The sequence below is a fragment of the Toxotes jaculatrix genome, chromosome 4 (assembly GCF_017976425.1).
Source record: "Toxotes jaculatrix isolate fToxJac2 chromosome 4, fToxJac2.pri, whole genome shotgun sequence".
Lineage (NCBI taxonomy): Eukaryota > Metazoa > Chordata > Actinopteri > Toxotidae > Toxotes > Toxotes jaculatrix.
In genome coordinates, this window is record NC_054397.1 from 11,022,736 (window position 1) to 11,049,982 (window position 27,247).

A 27,247-nucleotide genomic window follows, 5' to 3' on the forward strand; every position below is an offset into this window, starting at 1 on the left:
TGCTACCACTGGTCTGAGAACAGGGCATAGTATATGCCACTGGGTGGGATGAGTCCTGCTTAGTTCCAGTGTCCAGCAGACTTTACAGCTGGAGGCAACTAATGTTACTTTGTCTACCAAAAAGCCACATAATATTATGTACTGACTCTAGTACTTAAGTGTTTGTAGTACTTGTTTTTATTTGTATTAATGCTGTTAAAACGTGGGGAAGTATTTACCATGACCACACTGATAGTTAAATATACACTACTACAGTGTTGGTATAGCCTTTGCTTGCCTCGAGTATATGAATCTACTTACTGATTTAGCATATGGTTTGACTTCAAGATTTTTACAAGGTTGTTCTGCAGTTTTTCTCATGTTCTGCTGGTTTAACGCTGCAGAATAGCAATAAAACATCTCTCGTGCACCTGCTTACCAGCAGGCTTATTTGCAGGTGCGGGGGTACGAACAGTGGCAGCAGGCTTGAATAAATGTTCTCACTGAAGCGGCAAACACCGTGATTAACACTCACAGCCCACTACATCATTATACCCGCAATGTGTAATGACAGGAAATGACAGTGATGGCTGGTAATCACCAGGAATACAGGAATTAAGTTTGGAGAAATAGCCCACTACTCGAGGCAAAGATGTTCATAAGGCAGCAGACGCACCCAGCTCTGTATCTGCATGTTGATGAGTAGGGCTGATGTGATTTTCCATTAGAGGACGTTTGGAGGGATTCTCTGGCTCCTGTACAATGGTTCCTAAAGGCGAGCACGCTCTGAGCCACGAGGTTCTGTCCGTGGTGCTGATGCTGCTGCTGCTGCTGCTGTCGTGGCTGACTGCCGCTGCAGCATCTCGGAACGCAGACAACGTGCCCGGGAAATGTTTCTTCCACATATCGGCATGCGTCAGGGAGGAGGTGCAGCTCCGAGACTATGTGTGGTGGCGGCGGCGGCAGTCACAAGGTTTGCGACTGAAAAAAAAAAGAAATAAATAAAAAAAATACTGGAGACACAAGAGAAGCACGTGTAGTGGGTGGTCCTCAGCACACGGTTTTCACGTGGCTCTAGCGAGCCCGAGCCGAGCCGCCACACCGTCAGTCCGGTGCGGCAACAGCAGGAGACAACATCAGCATGGCAGTGGAGATGGAGCCCGCGGAGTAAGTGCGCTTTCCTTTAGTTTTATTTTATTTTATTTTATTTTTATTATGTTTTTTAAAAACAAGTTTTCAGTGATGGTACCGGGATGCTAATTGAAAAGTAATCATGATAAAACCACATAGGCTATGCAAAACGAAATCATTTGTTTGTTTGTTTTTCTAAACATTAAAGAGTGTGTGGGTCTGTTGTGGATAACCTTACACATTACGCATTAAGTTTGAAGATTGTACGTTCTGTTTATGGCTTCACTGATATTCCTTTGGATAATTATAATTTTCTTGTGGTGTTTGCGTCAGTCTAAAAAGTTCATTCGGATAATAAATTTGTGAGAATATTTGCTAGTGTATGACGTGCTTAAATGTTTAATTTAAAGAATCTTTCTTTTTCTATGGCGAGGTCATTTATTGTCTGCGTACAGTTTGTGCACCCATGTGGCGTCTGATCGGTTGTGGAGCCTCCTATCCAATCACAGATACGCCCATTGCCAATACAGTGTTTACTGTGGTCAGTATGCTGTACATATGGCCAATTTTACCCGTGGCGCTGCTCAAATGGTTCCGTTGAGCCATTTAACCTAGTGGTTCTAGCTGTTTATGCCGAGAGAAAGAGGCGGGTCCAGGCTGTTTTGCAGTCACTATACACACTGTCTGCTTCATCCACATGTGCCTGTTGATCTAATAATAAGCTCTCCACCCCTGGCAAGGATGTGGGGTTGTGCATTTTTACTTGTTAGCTACTTTGTCTTCCTGTGGGGAAACGTGGGGATGGAGTAGACTGCACATTGTTGTCAAATGAAAACTCATCTCGTGTTTGGTTTCTTATGGTGGGAGGTTAATTTGGAGTAAAATCCGCATAAAAACAGTGGGTGGTGTTAATCTAGTCACCAGGCAATGTCAGTGATCCATGTCTGTGCATTAAAGTGCTAGGGAAAGACTGTAAAACTTGGTCCTGCAGAGTGACGCTGACAGTCACACAATGGGATACCAAAGAGTTTTGAAAGTGCCCAGCAGATGGCTCTGAAGTGGGACAAAAGTCCACATGAAGCAAGATCCCTGCTCTTTTCTTGGTTTCTTCTCCTGTTTTGACCTGGACATCTTATGTCATTATTATTATTATTATTATTATTATTTGTCTTTATTATCTGTTACTCTTACTTTAATGGCATGAGCTTTTGTTTTGACAATCATGCCAGACATTCTGTGGCCACAGCAGACATGTTTTATTGTCCTGCACTATATGAAAGAATAGAATTGACTTGACTTGACACTGCCCTCTAAAAGGTCAAGATACTGAGAAATGCTGCACAAATACAGAGTCACTGCCACTGAGTAATTGCTGGTTATTGCTTCTATATGACCAAATCCTGAACACAGGGACTTAAACAACTACTTTTTGCCTGTCATACAAACAATGCCCCAAATTAAACCCACCTATTCGTTATCCCTCTCGTCTCTGCAGTGTGATCCGCCTGATAATGCAGTATCTCAAGGAGAACAACCTCTACCGAACACTGACCACCTTACAGGAGGAAACCACTGTCTCTCTCAACACGGTGGAAAGTATCGACAGTTTCATAGCAGATATAAAGAGCGGCCACTGGGACAGTGTCCTGCTGGCCATCGAGTCCCTCAAGTTGCCTGACAACACACTTATTGACCTTTACGAGCAGGTGAGCTTTGCATTGATCGGCTCATGCTTGGCTTATTTAATTTCTTTATTTATTAGCAGTGTAGACTGTACACGGATCTCTCTCCAACAGGTTGTAATGGAGCTGATTGAAATGAGAGAGGTGGGTGCAGCTCGCTCACTCCTCAGACAAACTGACCCGATGATCATGCTGAAGCAGACTCAGCCAGAGCGGTACAGCCACCTGGAGATCCTGCTGACATGCTCCTACTTTGACCCTCGAGAGGTAAGACAATAAATGTTTTTACTTACTTTTAAACAACCTGTATAAACACGTGCTTTATAAAGTAATGTGCCCACCCCCTCGCAGGCATACCCAAAAGGAAGCAGCAAGGAGAAGCGACGCAGGGAAATAGCTGAGGCGCTGGTGAGGGAGGTCAGCGTGGTGCCTCCTTCACGCCTCATAGGGCTCCTGGAACAAGTCGGTGTGAGTATACTGATCAATAGTCTTCTTAGTACTCACTCTAATTACACAACAACCTCTTAAAAACAGTAGTAATTCCAAAAACTTCCTAAAGAAATGCAACCAGCTGATAAAGTTGCTATTCAAACTGTGATGTGGAAACCCTTTCCAATTTAAAAAAGTCCAAAATATATTTGCAAGGATCTTTTTCTTTCATTGTGTGTTGTGAGCTGTTGCAGGACCTCAGCACCACAATACACCATTTCTTTTTTTTTTTTGTTTACTATTTTCTACAATTGATGTTTCTTTAGTATTCTTTGTTTTGTTGAACTCATGAAAAAAATAGCCACAACTACTTTATGTTTTCTGTTGACCTCGTCTCATTCCCGTCCCACAGTCTATGAGACTACAGCAGTATCCGGGTCATCTCTCCCCGGACGTGACCATCGACACGTCTGGCCACAAAGAGAGACATGTGGAGAAGGAGAGCTGTCCAACCCAGCTGTACCGCCACATCAAGGTAAACAACACTGGTTGTGTTTAACAAAGAATTACATTTTCTTTACAGTAAATAAGAGCTTGTTTTATTGATAATTTGTCTGGAGTTTTTTTTTTAATATCCCTGTTCACAAGCCCTACAGCATATTTGGCATATACACACAAATACACAAATACACACACCGAAAGCTAATTGCTTTACTCACCTGAAGGCACTTGTCTCAAGTTCTGGCTGTGCTTTCATCACTTGCATATCCAGATGGAGCTGCCTGAGTTGCTCGTCCTTGCTTTTCTCTGCCCAAGGTTATAAGTGAGAGTGGTCAGTCCACGCAACAGCAGACTGTTGGAGAACTTTATGTCTCCCTGAGGTCACTTTATTATAATTTGTGTTTTGCTTCTCTGTGCATCTGGATCATAGACTGCAAAACCAAATAGGAGAGCGTGTTTTCTGGGAGGTAGTCGAGCGCTGATGAGTCATTACTGTGTGTGATTTTAATCTGCAGTTTGGACGACGGTCACACGTGGAATGTGCCCGTTTCTCCCCTGATGGAAAGTACTTAATCACCGGATCAGTGGATGGGTTCATTGAGGTCTGGAACTTCAACACTGGTAAAATTAGTAAGGTAAGTATTTTTTACATTGTTGCACTTAGAAATACTGATACATCATATATTTTTTTTTTAACTAATTATTTTTACTTTATTTTAAATAGTTTTGGATACTCATATCTGTCCCTCTTGAATGATTCATTTATGTGGTTTATTTTATTGTTTTGTTGTTCTGTGTATGCATGTGTCTGTGTGTGCGCGTTTTTGCATGAATGAAATAGGATTTAAAGTACCAGGCCCAAGATAGCTTCATGATGATGGATGATGCTGTGCTGTGTATGTGCTTCAGTCAGGATACTGATCTACTGGCAACTGGAGCTCAGAATGGCAAAATAAAGGTCGGACCATCTGTTTATCTTATCTAAAACTGCTGAATAACTATTTTTTTGTATATTTTAAATGTTGATAAGTTTTTTTTCTGTGTAGAAAATGGAAATGATGCCACATGAATGTCAAAATTTTGAAAAATGTGGATATTTCATCAGCTGAGTTACTAATCACCATTACTTAACCAGTAGTCTAAATATTCTCCCCCTTTGTGTTGTTGGGGGGTTTTGGGGGTAGGTGTGGAAGATCCAGAGTGGCTTGTGCCTGCGCAGGTTTGAGCACGCTCACAGCAAAGGTGTGACCTGTCTGAGCTTCTCCAAGGACAGCAACCAGATCCTCAGTGCCTCCTTTGACCAGACCATCAGGTGGGATGTCACAGTATTGTGCTTTCTGGGAACCATTAACACACTGCAATCTAAAGCTGTTGTTACACAGAGGGGACCAAAATATTTGTATGCATATTTGGAGTGAGGCACTGGAACATCAACAAATTTTTAACAAAAAAAAATGGTAGGAGTATTTTTCAATTTCTGAAACCGTGTTGTTGCAAAACTTTGCTTGTCTGCTGTGGGAGGAAGCGAGAGCTCTCACTGACCTCAGACAAGATTCACAAAAGTTTCAAAGGCGGACACATGGGCGTCAGTTCAGCTGAAGGAAGGCAGCGAGCTCTTTTTACATCCCACAGTGGATTAGCAAAATGTTGCCACAAGGCCACAGAAATGATAAAAGAACTGGCAAATGGAAAAGTAGATGGGGAAACCAATTGGCAGTTTATTTCTCTTTTTAACCCTACAACGGTTCAAATCTGCCCCATAGCTCACATTTTGAGTTCTGATATCATGTTGAAAAATTAGTTATAATTATCTCAATTAACCTGATCATCTTTAGCTCTTAAACCCAAATAAATCCCCAGGGTGCTCAAAACCAGACCTTTTCAAGCAGCTTCCTTTCAGAAAGTCACGCTTGGTTTGTAGCCTGTTAATAGCTAGGTTTCAATGGTAATTATATTTTTTTGATGTAGACCAGCTCCATGGGGTCTGCTGAGCAGACTAATCTAAATGTATATTAAAATCTACAGACAAATAATATAAACATTTCTTAAACATGCTCCAGTTAAGCTGCGATGGCCAGTGCTTACATTTATTCTTACATGTCTTAATTGCCCAATTAAACATCATTTAATTGCAATTGGACCGATTTGGGTTTTTTTTTAAAAACAAAAATCTATAATTCCATGGAGATATCACAGATCAGCAGTCAATGCCTGATATCACATGTTGCGTTTGTGCATCTGAATGTAAATAAATGTCTTTCACTTCCTCTCTGTCTCTCTCTCACACATACACACGCATGCACACACACACTGAATCTCCTTCATGGCTAAGGAATTGAATATCTATTTCTGACCCCTGTGGGGTGTGGGCTGAGCCTCTTCGCTGTGCTGAAGCACACGTGCTGTGTGGGTGTAGCTGAGATACCATGTGCTCAGGCACAAAGCTGCAACATGTTCCTCCGCTTGCATATCCATGGGCTGGGAGTCTGAATTGTTTACGTACGCTAAATCATCCTCTCAGAGACGGAGTGAATCAGTGAGCATTAGGCGTTTTGTCATGGTTTAGCTAATCTGCACCCAGTCACTCCCCAAGAGCTAAAAATAACATCTGCAGCTCAGCAACACGTTTTGTCTGCTCTCAGGAAAAATCCCCTCTCTTGAGTTGAACAGGGGTGGATCTCTTAATGAGTCAGAGCTGCTGTTTTATTTGATTTTAGTATTTTTAACAGCTTTTATGTCAGTCAATTATCCACTATTGTCATTTTCAGAATCCATGAACTGAGGTCAGGCAAGACACTAAAGGAGTTAAATGGCCATTCATCCTTTGTAAATGATGCATCTTTCACTCAAGATGGATTTCACATCATCAGTGCCTCATCCGATGGCACTGTTAAGGTACAATGAGCAGTTACATTGTTACAAATTAAATGACTGAAACTCAGGTCTGTGCTGCATCACTCTTATTGTGTAGTTGGGAAAGTGCTGTAATATACAGGAAATGTGTCTCACAGTGGGATTATTCCCGGTGTATTTTCTAGATCTGGAACACAAAGACCTGTGAATACATCCACACTTTCAAATCACTGTCCCGGGCATCAGAGGTCCCCGTCAACAATGTGATTCCTCTACCCCAAAACCCAGAGTACTTTGTGGTTTGTAACCACTCCAACAAGGTGGTCATCATGAACATGCACGGTCAGGTGAGACAAGCTAAAAGCTAAAAAGCTAAAAGCTTTGTTCAATCCGTACAAAAAAACTAAACATAAAACCTACAATTTACAATCTTCATGCTTACCGGCTGCTCCAGCTTCATACTGAACTCACAGTATCAACTCTCTCGTTTAATTTTTGGAAAGAAAACAAATAGGTGTATTTGTATTTACTGCATTATTTATCATAGTCTTTTCCTTTATAGGTATTTTAGTTATGCCAGCAGCCACAAGACACCCAAACATCTTTGTAGGGGCTAAATGTCATCTCCTCTCTTTCCTCTCTCTTTCCAGACTGTGAAGACCTTCAGCTCAGATAGAAAGGAAGGAACAGACTTTGTGTGTTGCACCCTGTCACCCCGCGGAGAGTGGATTTACTGTGTGGGAGAGGACTTGGTGCTGTACTGCTTCAACTATACGACGGGAAGGCTGGAAAAAACGCTGACTGTAAGCTCTGCTGCTAATATTCACTCATTATCAAACTCTGTCAGAGGTGGCAGTTCATCCACTCACAAAATTTGTTTTTTTAAAAAAGAGACCAGGCTGCCAGTGTTTCCCATCCACCTGACCTGATACTGTGACTGTGTCATTGCTGCAGAATAAGGCTGAAGGGAAACGGAGAATGTGTGGTGATCTGTGTTCCTCTGCACCCACAGGTTCACGAGAAAGATGTCATTGGCATTGCTCACCATCCACATGAGAATCTGATCGCCACATACAGCGAGGATGGCCTCCTGAGGCTATGGAAACCCTGAAGTGTCACCTGCATCGTAATATGGAGGACCTAGAGGGCAACACACACGGTTATAAAGCAATTCATTAACTTCTGTTTAATTTAATTAATTATTTTGCTTAATTGTGCATTAAAAAAAGTATCAGGTAATAAAACAACTTCCAAATGGATGTATCAATCCATCAGTAAATGATAAAACAGTTCATTGTTTGTTTTGGTCTTGTCATTGAATTTATTGACAATAAGAAATATCCTTTCAGCATAATGTTAAACTCAGTTATAAATTTCATCTAGATAGGTTTTTTAATATATCTGTTTGCCAATTATTTCTAAGTTGATTGATAAATTTTAAGCTCTTTGCTTAATTAACTTTTGCATTGCTGTCTAGGACCTCCATACTGTACACACTCTTCCTCATGGATCCAACTTCACCAGTGCAGTTTGAATCCCCATTTTCATCTCTTCTGTCTTAATTAGACATGAAAATGCATGATGGTGAACTGTCGTGAAAATATTTATAATAAAAACTGCCTCGTGTTTGGGCTTAAACAAACAATATCAGGTATATGATTTGTCAGCGTTCAGTTTCTAATAATACTTTTGTAACTTTGATTCAATGATTCGGATTCAGATGTAATGACTTGTTTTGTCCTCTGTGTTCTCTGCATGCTACCTCAGTTAAACTGTCTAAATGTGGCTCTACAATACTTTTAGTACTCCTTCAAAATATGCATGATGACTAATGATAAACCTCAACGGAGCTCCAGTGACACATTCTGTATCTATGTGTAAATAATAAATGTGTTTAACGTGGTCACTTCACTGTCATCTTGTTCCATTAACTGTAAGTGGTGTTCCTGTGCATCAGTGAGGCATGAATGCCTGCGAGAAACAGCTACTTCCTTGACCAGTATTTATTATTTGAACTTTCTTGTGCCATCTGTCACCTGTCACCGTGCAATCAATTTTCTGTCATTGCTGCAAAAACAATGTTTAGTCATTGCACTCTATTTTCTATATTCTTTATGTTGTATATACAACACTGCCAGCCATGTCAAAAATGATTATCAATAAAATTTAAAAACCTGACTTTGTCACTATTACTGTGCCATTTACAAACACAATACTTCTTTAAATTACTTGTTGTGTCATACCAACACCCCAGATCCAAGTTTACTGTTGCAGACAACTTAAAACCCAGGATAAACATTCACATTTAGAGGCTGGAACCACTGACTAACAAACCAGATGCCAATTAGATTTTTACTAATTGATTATTTGACTTTGGTTTAAGCTCAAATTTTGATTGTTTAGCGACCTCTTGCACAGTTGAAGATTGGCAGAAAAAAACCCACATATATTAATGCTACTATTCCACAGTTTAAGAATACTAACATTATTTCCTAATCTTCCAAATAAAACCACTATGTTTTTGGTATAAAACACAGTTTAACTATAAAATGCAGACTAAAAATGAGAACAGAGTTACTCTGGATGCAGGCATTGTTACATTTTCAAACTTTTGGTTTTACTTTCAAATCATCATCAGGAGCAGGTAAAACCGAAAGCTTGGAACTGCAAAAATGCTTCTGTCATTTTGTGGTGTAACTTTATTCATGTGTTTTAAGTTTCAATCAATCTCCTGGTAATAAAATAAATCTCTAACACACAGCAAGGTCACAGTTTAGAAAGACAGTCAAACTGCTTTTAATTAGAAAACATGAGCATAAGTCGATCATTGGTCCTAACACGTACAGTCAAATTAAGACAACACTTATTTGAGTTGAAATCCCCTGACATTATGACTACTCATAAATTTGCATCTGCTTTCAAGAACAGCTGTTGAACAATTTAAGAAGCCCCTCTTCCGTGAGCATAGCTGTGTTTTACAATATCCAAGGCAAAAATCAACAATGGAAAAGACAAACTGCATTATCAAGTAGCTTCATGTTAAGTTATGATAAGGCTTTCAAACAGGCAGACACTTCAATGAGGTATCAGGTGTGCCGATTTTAAGTGCCATTTGGCATTTACCATTAGGATTACATATATGAAAAGAGACACACTTAATAGTTTGTGGGGTAACACCAGCAAAAAAAAAAAAACATCGACAAATTTAACTTGCTACTTTGATTAAAATTTGCCATCAAAATTCCACATTTTGGTCTGAAGACCAGAGAAGTAAATTAACTCTAAATCTTCTAATGATCATAAACAACTGTGCATGAAGTAATCTCAAGAACATTCAAACTTTAAAAAAACAACCTAGACATCACACACTTGTTTTCAGTCAACTTGGGTGCAACTTGGCATTTGACACACTTATTAAAGAGAAGAAAACATTTACCACCAAGATCATGTTGATCTTTTTGATCCATGATCTGTTCATTTTTATTTTTATTTTTTTTCAAAATAAAGTGACTTCTTACTCATTCATGTTTGACCTTTTGACTGAATACCTACCCTGTCATATATGTATATATATACACTTTCCATACAATATTCCCAAAACAAAAACAACTACGGTATAACAACAGACAACTGATTTGCAGTTCAAAAGTAGAAAAAAATTAAACTAAACTTAAATATTAGTTTGAAAAATCTACAATTTAGTGGCTTGAACCTAAATATTCTCCTGCTTGAATCAATATTAACTTTACATCTTCCCGTCACACTGTCAAGACTGCTTAATAATGTTTAGAAAATAGCCCTTAAAAAGGGTAAAACAGCATGAATGCTGTTGTCAAGTATCAATGAATATTCCTCTCTACCAACACCATCTGAATATTGGCTCTTCACACACAACTGATTGAACGAGTCATAAGCAAGTGGTTCACAACAACAACAACTGATTTAGTAACACTATTAAAAAAAAGGCTATTTTCAGATTAATATTGGCCATCAGTTTTAGTGTTGCTGCATAAAAAGCAGGCAGTATTTTGTTTTCACAAAGTTTTTCTTTCCTCTGAAGCGTCTGCAGCTGTATTACCAGCCCTCGTCTGTAATCACAGTGTGATTGGGGAAAAAAATAAAAACAAAATAAGGTGCCAGAGATGATGAAGAATCCCATTCACCTGGATCCAAGTTTGGTCCTGGAACTTGAAAATACTCCACTGAATCCAAAAAGTGTTACAATAAATCAGGAGCGAGGTGGGACATAATCTGATGATTCAGCTTGAAAGAAAACTTCAACCAGTTATGATTTAAAAAAAAGTAATAAAATGAAATAAAATAAAAGTGCACAAATTTTCCAAAAAGGTGCTTCGCTTTAGAGATGAGGGTTTGGGCTTCTGGAATAAGAGAAAGCTCTTTGTTGTTTAAGACGTCTGGCACTGAACACCTCCGGTGCTGGCGTAGTCGTCTTCATCCATGTAGTAGTACTGATGGTGGTGCCTTTTTCTGTTCTCATAGTCACAGTCCTCCAGGTCGGCGTAGATGTACAGGTCATCGTCCATACTGTCTGGCTGCTCTGCGCTCATCTTTTCTGGGAGGTAGCGCTCCAGCTCCTTCAGCTTGTGCTTGGGGAGGAAGTTGGCTTGTGGGAACACCACCTGATGGAAAAAAAACACAACCATGTTAACAGCTCAGCTTTATTTAATATTTTACTGTACGTGTGTAAAAATGCAAACTTCTTTTTTTGTGTTTGAGGCTGATGGAGATTTATTTCCTTCTACAGAAGGGAAAGCACGTGTAAAATAAAAATAGATAAGAAAAAGAAAAGTGGAAACTGAAAACTTACTGAGAAGTGAATGATGAGGCGTCCCTTCTCAAACGGTCTGCGATACGTGGGCATCCCTTCGTTCAAGACGCACTTTGTGTCTCCAGGCCTGATCAATTCTCCTGTGATCCAAAACATGAATAAAAACATGAGTTGCCTTAATCCTAAAAAACTGAAAACATGAAAGTTTTTTACTGGTTGCTGACTAGCTGATAGTCAGATTTTGATAAGATGGCCTACATTCACTGGGAAGTACAAGCCACACCTTAACAAGATAAATAATAAAAGATTACATAAAGAAAGACAAGGCAATCTTTTTGTTTTCTGTTAATAAATTAAGCCTATCACAACACCAACACCACTGAAAAGAACACCGTCTGACTTTGGGTCTGACTACTAACTAAACGTTAGACCATTTAAGGGGTAGCTGCACATTTTATGATTTGGTTTACCTGGATGTGAGGTGATGAGGAGAGTTCTGTTGTCCAGTGTCAGAACAGGTTTCTTGAAACCACATAAAGCTTCAACCAGCTGTAACTCCATGGACATGATCAGGTCCTCTCCTCTCCTGATGAAAACAGCAAGTTGGAACGGGTGGTTTAAAAAAAGTGTGCGGCTATGTACTTTGAGGTCACCTGCCATCTACTAATAGATTTAGAAAAAAAGGGTTACATTTAATAAAGTCAAATTCAAACAGGCTGCAAAGTCAAATGTTGCCTTGTGTAATGTTTAGGACTGTTACTCTCTTTAGAAACAGGTTATACATATATACATAGACAGCTATACATATATCCAGCCTATACATGCAGTAGTCAATAAGTCAATAATCACATCATCACTAAACCTGCTAGCACAGATAACATGAGTAACAAAAGACGCTTGATAGCAAAGAGAGTTTTACCTGGTGAAACGTGGATGTTCCCTCTGGTCCAAGACAATGATGATATCACCTGGCTCAAGTCCTGGCTCCTGATCTCCCTCTCCATGGAAAACAATCTTCTGCCCATCTTTCATACCTATGGCAGTGAAGTGACCAGGTGATGTTTGTACAATATATATATATATTTTTTCTTTTAGTTTGATCTTAAACCGGTCACCGACACCTTAAGGTTTGCTCTCCCTGCACTCTCACCTTTGTCAATGTGGACCTCCAAAATCTTCTTCAGTCGCAGGATCTTCCGGCCTCCACATGCTTTGCAGCGGTCCTTGTGGCTGATTCTCTGTCCTTGGCCCTGACAGCTGTGGCACACTGTGGACACTTGCTGGACCATACCTGGTACTAGTTGGTGCATGCGGACCTGCATGCCTGTGCCATGGCAAGTCATGCACATCTGTGCAGCTCCTTTCCGACTCCCTCGACCTAACAAGAAAACAAAAGAGAAAGGAAATAGTTAAAGAGTATCTTTATGTTAGATTTGGCTTATTTCCAAACTATAAACTGCAGTGACCTGACGAGAAAGGACTGGATTACATTTACAAGACTGATGAGTTTTGTTATTGGACAAAGAGCCTTTTTGTGGCTTGCTTGTGTCTGTGTGTGCTGAAAGGCCTGCTTGGATTACCAAACAAGTCCAGTGATGGACACAAACAAGAACATATAAGTAGCTTGTACAGCCAAAGACGTACCTTCACATCTCTCACAAATTGAATTCTTCTGGACACTAAGTTTTCTTGTAGCTCCATTACAAAGATCTTCCAGCGTCACTGTAATCTGATGTACAATATTCTTTGCTGTAGTGGAACAAAACATATGACAACATATGACATTACTACACACGCCTACACTTCTGCTACCAATCCTGAATTACAAATTTAAAAAATCAACTAAATAATTATTGCCACACAAATGTCACATGACTGTACAATGAATATGAACAAGAGAAAACCATTATGGAAGTTGACACTGGGCTATAGATGGACAGAAGCTGTGTGTTTACTTCTTTTTTTGAGCCTCAGAATAGTTTCCTTTTGGCCAAACTGCACAGTCACAATTAAGACATTTGATGTACAGCCAGAGTTAAGAGATATTCTCTCAAACATTTGTCATTGTTGTTCGATAGCCCTGTGTTTTGGCTATAATGTGACTGCTCACAAAAACAAAGTGGAGGAAGAATGTGGAGATGATTCATTAGAGCATGACAAATTCTCATTTCATTCCCTACAGGAACAGCTGCAGGGAGAAAATGAAAACTGTTAATCATTTAAGTCATTCTTTGAGTAAAATGCCAAACATCAATAACTTCTTGTGACTTACATCATGGTAAACTAAATCTTTTGTAAGGCATAAGGCTTTCTGATGGCATTTTTCACTGTTTTTATCCTGATGTTTTATAGATCAAATGATGAACTGATTCATTAAGAAAATAAATGGTTCACTAACCAGTGTTCAATGCTGCACTTTCCTCCTGTATAGAACTGGCTCTGACTCATAAGATTTTTTTTTTTTTTGCTTTATGTAACTCAATGAGACCTCAAAACTTTCAAACTCTGATTATTTCTAGAATATTCCCAATATTCCCGTACCTTTTCGTTCTCTGAACATCCGACTACCCCCACCAAAAAACAAGTCAAAGATGTCCATGGGCGATGCAAAGCCCCCACCGCCACCACCACCAGTTCCTCCCTCCTTTATGGCCTTTTCACCTCCACGGTCATACAGCTCTCTCTTCTTGGCATCTGACAACACCTCATATGCCTGGGAGATCTGCTTGAACTATGAATGAAAAGAAATAGTGGCAAACATTTTTGGCAACATACAGCAGATTAAAAGGTAATAATAGCTGAGGTCTGATAAAGACTGAACTCTTCAAATACTACCTTTACATCACTGCTAAATATGAAAAAAGAAAATTTAGATAAATCCACAAAAGAAAAATACTGAAAAATACTCAGAAAAACTACTCGTACCCTGTTTCGTCTGATGCACTAACCTACACTATTTCAATTTTCTGATATTTAACATCCAGGAAGATTTTAAACTAGATTTTAGGATTTTAGAGATTAATAGAATTTCCGTATAGAAACACTACTGTTACAAGGACTTCTGTGCAATAAAAACTGAATACAGCTGCTTATGTTAATGTTTATAGGTGTGATAAAAAGGTGCTTACCTTCTCTCCTTCTGTAGGATTTTTGTCAGGGTGATATTTCAAGGCTAGTTTGCGATAGGCCCTTTTCAGTTCATTAGGAGTAGCATTAGGCTTCACACCCAGTGTGTCATAGAAGCCCGTTTCCTTGACCATATCTGCGTTCAATGGACAACCTTGCCAAAGTAAGAGAGAGGAAAAACCTTATCAGTATCATGATACTCTGTTTAAATTTAGCTCTTAAACACCTCCAAACCCAACCACAAATACATTACTACCAGAATGACCTTACCTACAAATATTTGGTCTCTGATCTAAAAGCACAACAACAGGGAAAGAATTTGAATGAAACTGAAAGTGCTGCTCATAGAATAAGCATCTGCCATTGTGTCAAGAAGAAAGAAACTCCTTTAATTAATGCAAAAGCAGGGCGTATCATCATGTGGCTGAACTGTGACAGAGGCCTTTCTGTTGAAAAAAGGCCAAATTTGAATATGCTCTTTGCCTTGCTAAGAAAACCGAATCCTTTTGTATGCAAAAGTGGACAAAATATTGGAAACATTTTTGGAATATCATGCAGTTAAATATAACACAACTAATGTTGTCTCAAAAAGCAAAAAGGTAAAAAAAAAAACTATCACTACAAGCTTAGCAATTATTGTATTAAATTTCTGTAGACTGTATAGATGTAACAACAATGCTATGCTTGTATGAAAATTTCTAATATGTGATTGTAAAACAGCATCCTTAAATAAATGTTACTTTGATGAAAGTTATAATGTTCAGTTTTAGTTCAAAGGTCTTTAGAGAGATGTTAATTTGACTTCATGATCCTTTTTGCGGTGCTGCCCCTGCTTCTTGTGTTCGAAACTTTGATGGCAATAAAGCACCTTTGAATCGAAAATAACCACACAGCATTTTCACACGTCATACTTGTTTTGGTTCATTATGATAAATTTTCTTATGTTAACTTTAAACAGGAGATATTAAACACGAAGTATATGACCACCAGACGTTCAATTGAAGTTGACACGGGTATTCACGTCAATACATTAACAACTACTTGTTACTATGCTCCCGATGAAAACAAAACGGGGTTTCACATTTACCAGGCCCTAAGTACTTTAGCAGTGGTAGCCTAGCCAAAGCTAACACACCAGCTAGGCGTTTTTTTACGTTAAGCCAAAAAAGAAAAATCAAACGTGACACTTGAATTAGCAAAATATCTAAGGCTAAATTGGTATTTTCCAACCTTATATGAAGACAATATTGTGAATCGTCACAAGTTCAAAGCAGACTTCAGTTGGTTCACTGCAACGCTTCCAGATCCTTCTGTACGACGTCAATTTCCTGCGACGTGACGAGTCACCAAAACAAGCGTGAGCAGGCTGTCAACAGTTTTGTGGAAAACAGATGTCTAAATGAGATGATAAAATGCGAATTTGCTGGCTTATCAGTGAGGAGGGCAATCATAAACCCATTCAGCTGCCCCACTTACAGGCAGTTGTCCTGGGTCGAGGTCCAGAAACGACTATTAAAGACAAAAAATGCTCCCGGCAGCAAGGTAATATACTGATATACTGACTGTTTGCAGTTAGCTAAACTTACAAAGCATAAACATCGAAAAGTAAACGTGAGAAAATCACCCAACTAAGTATTACGAGGCCAAATGTAAACCTGGAAAGTAATTAAGTGCATTTGCAAGTACTGTACGAGTATAAAGTTGAGGTACTAGAAGATATAGATTTTTCAACCGAAGCCTCGCTTGTATTTTCTTAAAGGGATTGTAACATTATATTAGAACTGTTTGTTCTGTGAATTTTTCTAGAACATAATTTCTCATATTTCTCTGTGCATTTTTGTATTATGTAAGCCATTGAAAATACATCATCTTGAAGTACTAAAACAAACTTAAACCTGTGCAAATTTTGTCCCTCCCCGACCAGTTGAATTGAAAGCAGAATGCAACAAAGGTTATGTCAAAGTTAAACAGGTAAGATACATAGATACATAAAGAAAACATTTTTTTTAATTTGTTAAAATCAACAAAAATAATAATAGACTAAGTTTGTTAAGTTAAGAACTTAATTAAATACCTTTTGTCCTCGTTTCTATTTTGAATATATTGCTTAACATTTTGGACACATTCTGTTTTGATTATTTTTCATTTATGTTGTTATTTCAGTGATTACTGAAAGGGTGTTCTACGAGTTAATTAACACACTGTGTCTCTTCTCCCATCTTTATACCAAAGCTGGGTGTGAACCCCACCTCCATAGACTCTGTAGTGGTGGGTACAGGCAGTGAGGTCAAAATGACGCCTGGACAGCAGCTTCATATTGTCAATCAGCACTATCCATACACTGTACAGTTCAAGGAGGATCCCACCGGTGACCACGGTGGCACCAAAAGACCACGAGAGTCAACTTTAGAGGACAGAGAGAGCCAGAGAGAGGCTCCGAAAACAAAAGCAGCCAAACAGACAGAAAATATTTCTGTGTCAGTGAACCATGGAGAAGCCACAAAAACCAGTGTAAGAAAAAAAGAGTATGTCTGTGTGCCTGTGCACATATTTCAAATGATGATTGTATTATCTTAGAGCTGGTATGTGTTGTACAAAAGCTGAAATCTGTTACAGGAAAGTGTTGGACATTGGAGCCAAGGTCTGAAGATTTCTATGCAAGACCCAAAGATGCAGGTAGATTAGAAAAAAAAAAAAGTACAGTTAATGTGATGCTTATTGATCTGGATCATAGCTGGAAATTTGACTGCATGTTTTATTCTCACCAGGTCTGGCTGTTAAATGTCTCTGTTTTCATTTTTCTTAGGTATACAAGGATGATAAAGTAGTTGTAATTAAAGATAAATACCCCAAAGCTCGCTACCACTGGCTAGTCCTACCATGGCAGTCCATTCCCAGTCTGAAGGCATTGCGTGAGGAGCACTGTGACCTTGTCAAACACATGCAGCAAGTTGCTGACCAGATGGTACACCAGTGCCCCGATGCTAGCTTGCTACGCTTCCGCACAGGGTACCATGCCATCCCAAGTATGAGGTTAGTAGTAACTGCTTGAGTGTCACTCACTGGCCACTTTATTAGACACACCTTGCTGGAACTGGACCCCCTTTTGCCTTTAGAACTGCCTTAATTCTCTCGTCTCTCTGACTCAAAATTCATGGGTTGCCAAAAAGATTTTAAAGCACTTCCTGTCTACATGAAATTTAAAATTATGTGACAAAGTAATCTAAGATTGAAGGTCCACTTTATGTTCTGTGCTCCTTCTGATTGAATCATGTCATTATCCACTTGCACTTTACCAAATATTTATTTCTGTTTTTATTTTTGCCTTTTGGGTTCAGGCTTTAATTGTCTAATTTGAACATTGTAACATTTTATTCTGTATTTCCTGCTTGGTTTTACTGCATTATATAACTTTAAACAGTTGTTGAGAATCTGCACAGATCAACAAATTTTGTGTTTGTTTTCTTTTACAGTCACGTTCATCTCCATGTGATCAGCCAGGACTTTGACTCTCCTTGTTTGAAGAACAAAAAGCACTGGAACTCGTTCACAACTGACTATTTCATTGAGTCCCATGGTGAGAGTAAATTCAGTCTGTTTTTGGCATTTTAATTTGAAGTTCCTCAATAGTTCCCTTTTTCCATTAAAGTGCAAATTTGCACTTCTCTTTATCTGCAGATGTCATTCAGATGCTTGAAACAAATGGAAGGGTCACTGTGAAAGAAGGCACCAGTGAGTTGTTGAAGCTACCTCTCCGCTGTCATGTGTGTCGCAAAGAGCTTCCCACTATACCAGCTCTCAAGGAACACCTAAAGTCTCACTTGCCCAGATGAGAAAGTGACCTCAAAGGAGATACAAAGCCTCATGTGGTCATTGGTTCAACATAGGACTCTTTGCACTCTGGACGTTATTTTTTTTTTCCTGTGCATTATGATTTATAGTTTTGTAAAACCATGTTTCGTTGAGTATTGTTATTATGTGAGTAGAACACAATGTCCATGTACAGCTTTTGTTGCATTTTCAACTCATCATTTGTCAGTAGGTTTAGGAGGAGAGTCACTGTGGAGGATGCTTGTGGATGTCATCAGACATCCTCGTCCTCCAAGTCCTGAGATTTCATCTGTTCTTCCTAAATTTTCCAACATGTTTAAATATGTTGTATTAAATGTTTTCTAAGAGTAAACATCCTTTCATTTCAAATGAAAAGAAAAAAAGGGTTGTGGTAAGTGTTCTGATACCTTGTGCAGCAGACATGAAACAGAAAATAAGAATATGTTTGCTACAGTAGTTTGTTCCAAATGAAGCTTTAAGAGCACATATTTGTACTGTATGTTTAAAGAGAGGAGCTCAGTGATCTTGGTTTCAGGACTGAAATCTTTCAAAGCTGGAGCTGAGAGTGGCAACTGCACAAGAAAGTCTTGCCTCAGAAGAAAAAACGTTTCTGATGAATTTACATGATGCCAGCATGGAAATAGAAATGTGATGACTGAGTGGGATGCTGTGGAGATTACACATCTCTTACTGTTACACAAGTGGGTTTGGAGTGTTGCTGTCAGATCTGCTGGCAACTTTAAAAACAAGATTATTATTCAAGACTTGTAGAAGACTTGGAGCATCACCAGACAGTTAATAATATCAGTGTTTAGAGATATACAGCTTGGTGCCCAGAGCAAGGGGATATGGTTTCTCAGATATTCTTACCAAATGATAAGAGAAACTTTCTCTGTACTTCTAATACTTGACAGAGCTTGATTCTGTCTAAAGTGTTACAAGGAGGAAACAGAGTTACCCCTGTACACCCATAGTCCACCCACACGGGTGTTTCCAGTTAATGTGGCTGACTAGGTCTCCACCGAGATCTGTGTGGGTGTTCACAGACATTGCTTGGTCAACAGTTCCCACATTCCCTTGTTAATTTTGTTTTATATGTTAGGATGGGGTAACTTATGCCTATTATTTCGATGAGGTAATGTAATTCCCAGCATAGTTCTGCTTACTTTTAAACTGATCACAAGTGTAATCACCCAGAGTAAGTGCAAACACCTGTGAAGATTTGCAGGGCTTCCAGGGGTTTTCAGTGAACAGAGCAGCATGAAGAGTTGACTTTGTCGCCATCTGCTGGTAAATCTTTATATAGGCAGGGCTATGACAAAAAGCTACGGGATGTGAGCTTTGACATTCAGGATCCTGGTCCTCAACAAGGGGAGAGTCAGTGGCGGTTTTTGGCACGGACGAACCGGACAGCCGCCCGGGGCGGCATCACATGGGGGGCGGCACAACCACGTGAAAAGAAAATCATCTGCGCCACTAAGCGCAGATCATCATTTATCATATTACTGTGAGGGAAATTGGCCAATAGGCGCGATCCACATCTCCCTGCATGCACCACTAGCATATGCATGTAGAAACGGCACCCTGACTCAGGGTGGTAGTACGGAAGAGGATTAGGGCCAGATTTTTTAAATAAAAAAGATTTTTTTCGGGGGTGTCAGAATTCTGATATTAAAGTCAGAATTCTGACACCCCTGAAAAAAATCTTTTTTATTTAAAAAATCTTTTTTTAGTGGCCCTAATCCTCCTCAGTAGTTTCCACCACCGTGAACGAGGGGGGATTTTTTTTGTAACACAACTGTTTTAGTGTTTAGGCTTAAAATTCTTACATAAATTAGGGTGTGATTACATCGAGTGACAGCTCCATAGACAGGCACTGGCAGTTAGCTTTTTGCTAAAGCATCGGCTGAGCTAGGCGGCTACATCCAGAGGCTTCTGGCTACCTCCAGCTGTTGACAGGGGCTGCAGTGTCCGTGTTTGTTTGCCAGTGTTCGGATAGGTTTTTGTGACAATATGACTTGTTATAGTGTAGACTGTACTAACCGACCATCGAAGGAGTCGGAGTTTTATCGGTAAGTAAATTTCTCACTATTTTACCTAGATGTTTGCACTAATTAGCATGTATTAGCATATTTTGCCGCTGGCTTACGACTTAATTGCCGATTTGTTTGTGAAACGCTGCTGAGGACCGGAGCAGCTAATGTTAGGAACGCTATTGTGGTGTGTTCCGTGCACTCAGAGTCTGTTTATTGCGGGAATACTAAGCTACAATTTTATTTCGTCTCATTTTCTGTTTAAAAAGTCCGACAGCTCCGTCAGTAAGCGGCTGCTGTGCGCTGCTGTAACTGTAAGTGGATAGAGGATGGAGGCGGCGGTGAAAGCCGGTAAATATTAAATATTGCTCCGAGCTAAGTGGGCGGGTTCTCGGCCAGCTGACCCGTAGAGTGGCTGCCTCTCCGCCAAATATAGAAAGCACACTCCCAATAAAATCCAAGATGGCGCAGCTCAAATGCTGGTTTGGTCACAAAAGCGACTCCCAGAAACCAATGGGTGACGTCACGGGTGCTACGTCCACGTCTCATACAGTCTATGGTCCTCAAATGCAGCCAAGCAAGTTCAGGCTAACACGCTCTTATCAGGGTAAAATAATCCTGTTTATTCTCATCCAAATGCTTTGTTTTGAATACAATTTGAATACCGACTCATCATTAAGATATATTGAATAACAGAATGGCTCTTATTAAGAAATAAAGACAAAATGATATTGAAAATGACGTTGAAACCACGATCAGCTTTCATAGTGTCAATACAGTTACACCATGCACTGGCGCATCAGATTCATCAACAAAAATCTTACTTCATGCATGTTCCTGCATTGTAATTGGTGTTATGTTGCTCGATATTGTGCTCCGTGATGTTTCCACTCTTTCATCACTGTGAAACAATTAGAAATTACTAGTCATGTGGTCAAACTATCATTGATGTGTGTATGAGATTAAATGATATTCATGAGCCTGTCATGAAATGAAACCTCTTGAAATGCAGCTTAATATCAACTTAAATGCCACGTATGGTGATTGCATTGGTCTTTAAACAGTTTTCTAGTTGAGATTTTCTTACAGTATGTCATTTTGTTGTATCGCTTAGCCAGTTAAAATATAGATACAGAAAATGGAAGACTGGCCCGTACGGGGATCGAACCCGCGACCTTGGCGTTATTAGCACCACGCTCTAACCAACTGAGCTAACCGGCCGTGCACAGTTCACTGAAATATCTGAATATAGCTACGACTACACATATGCAGCGCTCACTTTTGTTTCGGTGTGTCGTAGGTCATTTACACTTCACATTAACTTTCAGCGTTTAAGCTTCGATAGTATAAGCCTACTCCAAGAGTAAGTTGTCAGATCATGCTTATTTATTTATTTATTTATTTATTTATTTATTTATAACTTGCACTGTGCGGTGAACATCCTGCATTCAGCTTTACATTTAACAGTACGAAAATGTGCTTACAGTATCAAAGGTAAAATGGCCTTTCAAATGTCATTGATGTATGTTGTCATATGTATTACATTTCAGAGGCAGGCACAGCTCATTTGAAGTATATACTGTATAGTATATAAAATATATTTTTATTTCATTTTATTGTGTTTCTGCTCTTATATTCATCTTGTTGTACAGCACTTTGATGGAAAGCGTTTTATAAATAAATTTATTATTATTATTATTGTCTGGTACTGTTTGCCAATGGCAAATCAGATTTCAGTCTGATTTCATATACAGTATCAACCTGCAAAGTACCTAGTGTAACATGTAAACATGTAAATAAGTAAAAGCACAATATTGCCCTCTAAAATGAGTAAAAGTATAAAAATGCATAAATTCAAGTGAAGTGTAGTACTTAAGTAAATGTATTTTTTGTTATTTTCCACTACCCGTCATGTCATAAGAATATGCAAGCATCCAATACCGTGGTTATATATATGTATATTTGTTTATTATTATCAAAACAAAGTAAATGCTATAGTAAGTAAGTATGGCTATATCACCATCACAATAATAATTACACACGTATAAATCAATCAGCTATAGATAATATTATAATGCCAAAATCAACATTCAGAAGCGATGGGCAAGAGCAAATTTGTCATCCTGAAGTGTTCAGGTAGGTCATTTTATGGAGTTGTAGTTCATAGTGGGAAACATAATGTTGCACAAGTGCATGTCATCATCTCCTTAGACTTAGCTCCCTTTCCTCCTCATCTGGCATCATCAGATTGTCTACAGAGTGATGGGCATCATCTCCTATATCCTGGAAGAAATACTCTTCACTTTCACAGCTCTGAGTTCCATTCACACAGTCTTTGGTTTTGATTTGTTCCAGCTCTGTACTGTCGCTGGCATTACTATCCTCGGTGCTCTTGCTGTCATCACTGCTGTCACTGGCCTCGTTGGTCTCATTGCTTTCACTGCTGCTGCTTTCGCTGCTGTCACTGGTGGCAGCTGTAACACCAGTAATGTCACTGGTGTCTGCGCTGTCACTGGTGGTATCACTGCTGTCGGTGGGGTTCTCCACCAGTGGCAGGTTCGCTTGACCTTGAGTGTTGCCCGTCTGCTGTTTGAAAATCGTGCTGGTGGAGGTGTGAGTGGGCAGTTTCTCTGTCAGCTCGATGCTCAGCTGTTCTGTTTGACCTTGGACTTCTGTGCTGCTATTGTCCTCTGTGCTGTGGACTTTGACGACACTTGGAAACACTTGAACCCAGCTCTGATGCAGATAATACACAGAATATAGCGTTACTCAAATTCAATTTCAGCTAAAGCAGGATGTTTTAAACCAAGTGGGTGAGCAAAATCGACTTTGACGACACTTGGAAACACTTGAACCCAGCTCTGATGCAGATAATACACAGAATATAGCGTTACTCAAATTCAGTTTCAGCTAAAGCAGGATGTTTTAAACCAAGTGGGTGAGCAAAATGTTGGTCTTACCTTTCGAACATTCTCCTCACTGCCCATGCTGTTATCTCTGGTTTCAGCCATAGAGTCAGTCTGTGGAAATACAGTGAAAAATATGAGCTACATGGAGACCAGAAATATCATGTACCACGTGTTAATATTTAGTAGGTTTGGTAAAAATCTATAATTTTCATTTCACCCTACCTCATCGGACTGACTGTTACTCTCCTCTGAAGTCTGTTTTTTATGGAAAAGAGATTGTTTTAGAAACAAATGCAAAGTTTCTGTGACAGTCATGAGGATAGAGCAGAAATAACATTTTAAGAATACCTATTCACACATGCAGTATTTATTTGTTTTATTAATCAAAATCTGTTAATGCTCAATGGGCTTAACACATTTCTTCTCTCTCTTTTATGTTTCTCATCAGTTCTATTATAATTATTTTCATTTTTATTATTAGAGTTTGTACTGTTGCACAACACTTGCATATATGATAAATTTAAGGTCATGAACCCAGCAATAACATGCTTAAGTAAGGGAATTGATGACAATACAGTAATAGGGTGCAGACAGAACCCACCGTGTCCTCTGATGTGGATTCTGATGATTCTGACTCTGAGCTCTGGAAACAAAGACATACAATATCAGACACACAGCACATCAATGGAACAGTTAGATAAGAATGAATAGATTTTTCTTCTTGAGTCTGGCACACAACAGACAGATCAGAATGACTCACTTGATTTGAGGTATTTTCTTCAGAGCTCTGCAACACAAAGAGGAATACATATCCATTTAGGTGACTCTCACCAATCAAACATGATGCAAAAAGTCTTCTGCACCAGATAATGATCATTTACTCATAACTAGAATAAATATATGCGGTACCTGAAGCTCTGAGGTGTTATTTTCAGACGATTGTGAAACAGACAAACTTTCAGTCTGGGAAAAGAAAAACAAAATAAGCACACAACACAGTACATTTAATTATACCCTTTTACTGCACCATCAACAATCATCACATTCATTTAACATCCATTCATGTCAGCCATCGCCTGGGTAAGCTATTGCTACATAAATGGGTGCAGACATACATTACAGTAAACAATAGTCTGTGAAATGGGAAGTGTCTTGGGGTCTGGAGAATCTTCGAGTAACCGCACCTATTGTGAGTTTTCTGCTGAGGGTGTCAGAAGAATGCAGCTTTACTGCAGTCAAATGATTTATGTGTAAACAATGTGGAGTTCTTGCACCGCACATTGCCACCAACAGTCAAATGAGATTTTTTTGACGGCACTCACCGTGTTTGCGTCGAGCTCGCTTGACTCCAAAACAACATTGTATGAAATCTGTCAGAAAGGAAACACAGGGTTGAGGTGTATTGGCATTATTTCCAAGAGGGTAGATCTCTAAGATATACAAGATCTATGTGGATTTGTAAGTATTCTTACAATGGGAGGCAATGCTCAGATTAGAAAAGTCTAAGCAAAAGAAACACTGCAGGACAAAGGTGAAATTTTACACTCATTATGGTATTATGGTTGTAAGGGGAGTTTTTGTTGTAATGACTATTAATTAAATGCAAGAAAATGCAGTTTATTTCAGCACAGAGCCACCTGAACCTTCAAGGTTGGAGACATGGCTGTTAAATATAATTTGACCTATAATATGAATGTAAATATTTTAGATTAAAGTTTAGAAATATTACCAAATGCGCATCAAATTACACATTAAAAAAATCATCCTGTTTTAAGAGTTTTATTTTTGTACTTACTGGGTTGGCAAAAACTGCTCCAATCAGGCAAAATGTTATGATGGCAACCTTCATTCTGTAACAAATGTACGTAATTAACATTATTAATTCAGTTGAATTTAATTTAATTGGAGGCAAGTGGGGGTGCAAGCATGAAAGCACACAACATATGTCAGTGGAAAGAACAAGTTATGTGTTGGATCATTAGCACTTGGGTTGCTAAACATGTTGAGAAAAACTTAATAATATGGAAAACTAACACATCACATGCAAAGCTGGAAAAAGAAGTAAAGGTTTGGAAACATGGCAACAAAGAATAAGAAATCAGGAGCATATAGCGAGAAAAAAATGAAAAATGTAGAAAAATATGAATCAAAATTTTACGGTCAGTCAATAAATGATCACCTACTTTGTTCTTTTCTTTGTCCGTTGGATTCAGAGCTGTGAGAGATGTTGTTAGTGGTCCTTCAGCAGCAGACAGGAGAACCCAGTGTCTATTCAGAGCCACGTATGGAAGCTGGTGGTGAAGGCAGTAAAAGCCCAATGTGTGGATATGCTGTAGGAAACTGTAGGACTTCTCTATATAAGTAAGCTCAATTAAGGTGATTGCATCATTTCCTCCGGATGTCACTCTCTCTCTCTCTCTCTGTCTCTCTCCTGTCAACTCGTGAAGGTGTATTTGTTCCGGAGAGCAGGCTCAAAACAAACACACTGGCATGACGATGACTGCACACACACACACACACCACAAATACATACACATGAAGAGCTGTTTCATTCAGTCACTAAATTTTCTCCACCCACTCTCAAGTCTATAGTGAAATATAGTTGTGCATACTAAACCATAGGGTTTGTGGCCTGCTGAAAAAACAAACTCACCCACTCAGAGTGGAAAGGAGGGCCAGACAGGATTATGCTTGTTTCCGGTGAAGTGGATGTTTTTTATTTACTATCTAGTCTCACAGTGGTTCGCTTTTCATTGTTGCTTAATAGTGAATTATGAAACATAGTGCCTTGCTCAAGGGTAGATTCAAAATACTTGACTTGATGAATAAAAATGGATAAAATTAACCTTCTGACATCTTTCTAATGGGAAGATTAAACTTTAACTTCAAAGTAACACATATACACCAAGGCTTGATGTGGTAATGATACACTTTACTAAAAAACGCAAAAGCATGTTTTGTAACCTAGTGTCCTCTCTCACTCGTTCTTGGAAATAGGGCATGTACAGTAGAAAGCCTAAATAAAGACTTCTATATTTCCTTCCTGAGGATCATAATTGTTTCCTGGATATCCTTATATGGTCAGGCCCAAAATAAGATTACAGAATTCCTTGTTTAACCTCACTTTGGATTTCAACCATGCAAAAGAAACATGTAATTAGACTGGATGTTCACTGGTCTGGTGCTGTCTGCCAAAACCGCAGCTACCAGTAGTTGTACGGCCCTGCTTTAGTAAAGGGAGGAGGGAGGAGATGATGATTGATGCTTGTTGAGGCGCACAGACCGGCAGTCAGCAATGCGCACACATTCACGATGAGGTTACTTAAGTTTTTGTGATGGATTAACCCTTTCGGCATCCAGGTTATTGATTTTCATGAAAGCCAAAAGATATTTACAGCAGGATAACTGGTAATAGAACAATGAGCCAGATAGCCCAGTGAGCCACAGCTGGGCCAGTTATGGATGACTAACAATGAGAATCAAACAGCTGCAGGACACTGGTACTTAAAAGACAGAGCTTTGCTCTTAAGATGTTTGTTTGAACATTGTAAACTTCTGTAATCTGTGTCAGATAAAGTGTCAGCTTTAATATTAACTGTTGACCAACGGTGGAAATATCCTTTTACTGAAAGCCACATCATGTAGGTGAGATTCAAAGTTTATTTTTGACCTTGGGGACAGCAACTAACAGAACAATCTCACCACCTTCCGGAGCTTTCGACACACATCACTTGATCGCCATCAGCAGATGGAATTTAACCAGCTCTCATGGAATAAAATTGACCGAATCTGAGGAACATGTGATATAAATGAAAGGTCCAAGTTTCCAAACTTCTTATTCTGTTATACTTGGCCATGTTACAGACACAAACAGTTATAACATTAACATTATTTTTTATTAGAGGAAACATTTACTTTTAAAGCTGATGGAAAGGATTCCTTGAATGTCAATCAACTCAAGGTTTCTCAAATATTACTTTACTT

General features: G+C 39.1%; 4 protein-coding genes and 1 non-coding gene across 6 annotated transcripts; 2 read left to right on the top strand and 3 right to left on the bottom strand.

Annotated features, from left to right (window-relative positions):
* Window positions 1-1,120: 1,120 nt before the first annotated feature.
* LOC121180830 (WD40 repeat-containing protein SMU1-like) lies at window positions 1,121-7,686 on the top strand. Its single transcript, XM_041036490.1, has 12 exons — window positions 1,121-1,146; window positions 2,606-2,816; window positions 2,907-3,059; window positions 3,144-3,254; window positions 3,634-3,756; window positions 4,238-4,357; window positions 4,564-4,680; window positions 4,907-5,034; window positions 6,491-6,617; window positions 6,761-6,922; window positions 7,226-7,378; window positions 7,588-7,686. The coding sequence occupies exons 1-12, from the start codon at window positions 1,121-1,123 to the stop codon at window positions 7,684-7,686; spliced, it is 1,530 nt and encodes a 509-aa protein (XP_040892424.1).
* A 1,669-nt stretch (window positions 7,687-9,355) lies between these two features.
* Window positions 9,356-15,815, bottom strand: dnaja1 (DnaJ heat shock protein family (Hsp40) member A1). The gene is made up of 9 exons (XM_041036236.1): window positions 15,721-15,815; window positions 14,493-14,644; window positions 13,906-14,095; window positions 13,009-13,113; window positions 12,515-12,742; window positions 12,284-12,398; window positions 11,835-11,950; window positions 11,404-11,504; window positions 9,356-11,215 (listed from the first exon to the last, which is right to left on the bottom strand). Exons 2-9 carry the CDS (start codon window positions 14,622-14,624, stop codon window positions 10,982-10,984), a joined length of 1,221 nt encoding a protein of 406 aa, XP_040892170.1. The 5' UTR covers window positions 14,625-14,644; window positions 15,721-15,815; the 3' UTR covers window positions 9,356-10,981.
* aptx (aprataxin) lies at window positions 15,797-18,702 on the top strand. Of its 2 annotated transcripts, XM_041036237.1 has the most exons (7): window positions 15,797-16,032; window positions 16,415-16,461; window positions 16,723-17,001; window positions 17,107-17,166; window positions 17,297-17,523; window positions 17,964-18,067; window positions 18,169-18,702. In XM_041036237.1, the coding sequence occupies exons 1-7, from the start codon at window positions 15,903-15,905 to the stop codon at window positions 18,321-18,323; spliced, it is 1,002 nt and encodes a 333-aa protein (XP_040892171.1). In that variant the 5' UTR covers window positions 15,797-15,902; the 3' UTR covers window positions 18,324-18,702. The 2 variants fall into 2 exon arrangements, with proteins under 2 accessions (XP_040892171.1, XP_040892172.1); XM_041036238.1 differs by lacking the exon at window positions 16,415-16,461 and having other exon boundaries at window positions 16,840-17,001.
* A 2,799-nt stretch (window positions 18,703-21,501) lies between these two features.
* trnai-aau lies at window positions 21,502-21,575 on the bottom strand. The gene has a single exon. It is a non-coding gene; the product is annotated as a tRNA-Ile (tRNA).
* A 208-nt stretch (window positions 21,576-21,783) lies between these two features.
* scpp1 (secretory calcium-binding phosphoprotein 1) lies at window positions 21,784-25,584 on the bottom strand. Its single transcript, XM_041036464.1, has 9 exons — window positions 25,447-25,584; window positions 25,059-25,113; window positions 24,586-24,633; window positions 24,173-24,226; window positions 24,024-24,050; window positions 23,865-23,906; window positions 23,486-23,518; window positions 23,315-23,374; window positions 21,784-23,090 (listed from the first exon to the last, which is right to left on the bottom strand). Exons 2-9 carry the CDS (start codon window positions 25,110-25,112, stop codon window positions 22,554-22,556), a joined length of 855 nt encoding a protein of 284 aa, XP_040892398.1. The 5' UTR covers window position 25,113; window positions 25,447-25,584; the 3' UTR covers window positions 21,784-22,553.
* Between the last annotated feature and the right edge of the window lie 1,663 nt (window positions 25,585-27,247).

Excerpts from the sequence above, each read along its gene's own strand:
- LOC121180830 (XM_041036490.1), top strand. The coding sequence starts at position 1,121 with ATGGCAGTGGAGATGGAGCCCGCGGA. Across the intron at positions 4,358-4,563 it reads ACACTGGTAAAATTAGTAAG|GATTTAAAGTACCAGGCCCA; the intron begins GTAAGTATTTTT and ends TGAATGAAATAG. Across the intron at positions 6,618-6,760 it reads CATCCGATGGCACTGTTAAG|ATCTGGAACACAAAGACCTG; the intron begins GTACAATGAGCA and ends TGTATTTTCTAG.
- dnaja1 (XM_041036236.1), bottom strand. The coding sequence starts at position 14,624 with ATGGTCAAGGAAACGGGCTTCTATGACACACTGGGTGTGAAGCCTAAT. Across the intron at positions 12,743-13,008 it reads AATTTGTGAGAGATGTGAAG|GTCGAGGGAGTCGGAAAGGA; the intron begins GTACGTCTTTGG and ends TTTTCTTGTTAG. Across the intron at positions 11,505-11,834 it reads CCTCATCACCTCACATCCAG|GAGAATTGATCAGGCCTGGA; the intron begins GTAAACCAAATC and ends TTTGGATCACAG.
- aptx (XM_041036237.1), top strand. The coding sequence starts at position 15,903 with ATGCGAATTTGCTGGCTTATCAGTGAGGAGGGCAATCATAAACCCATT. Across the intron at positions 17,524-17,963 it reads CATGCCATCCCAAGTATGAG|TCACGTTCATCTCCATGTGA; the intron begins GTTAGTAGTAAC and ends TTTCTTTTACAG. Across the intron at positions 18,068-18,168 it reads CTATTTCATTGAGTCCCATG|ATGTCATTCAGATGCTTGAA; the intron begins GTGAGAGTAAAT and ends CTTTATCTGCAG.
- scpp1 (XM_041036464.1), bottom strand. The coding sequence starts at position 25,112 with ATGAAGGTTGCCATCATAACATTTTGCCTGATTGGAGCAGTTTTTGCC. Across the intron at positions 24,227-24,585 it reads GCGAGCTCGACGCAAACACG|ACTGAAAGTTTGTCTGTTTC; the intron begins GTGAGTGCCGTC and ends TTCTTTTCCCAG. Across the intron at positions 23,519-23,864 it reads AATCCACATCAGAGGACACG|ACTTCAGAGGAGAGTAACAG; the intron begins GTGGGTTCTGTC and ends CATAAAAAACAG.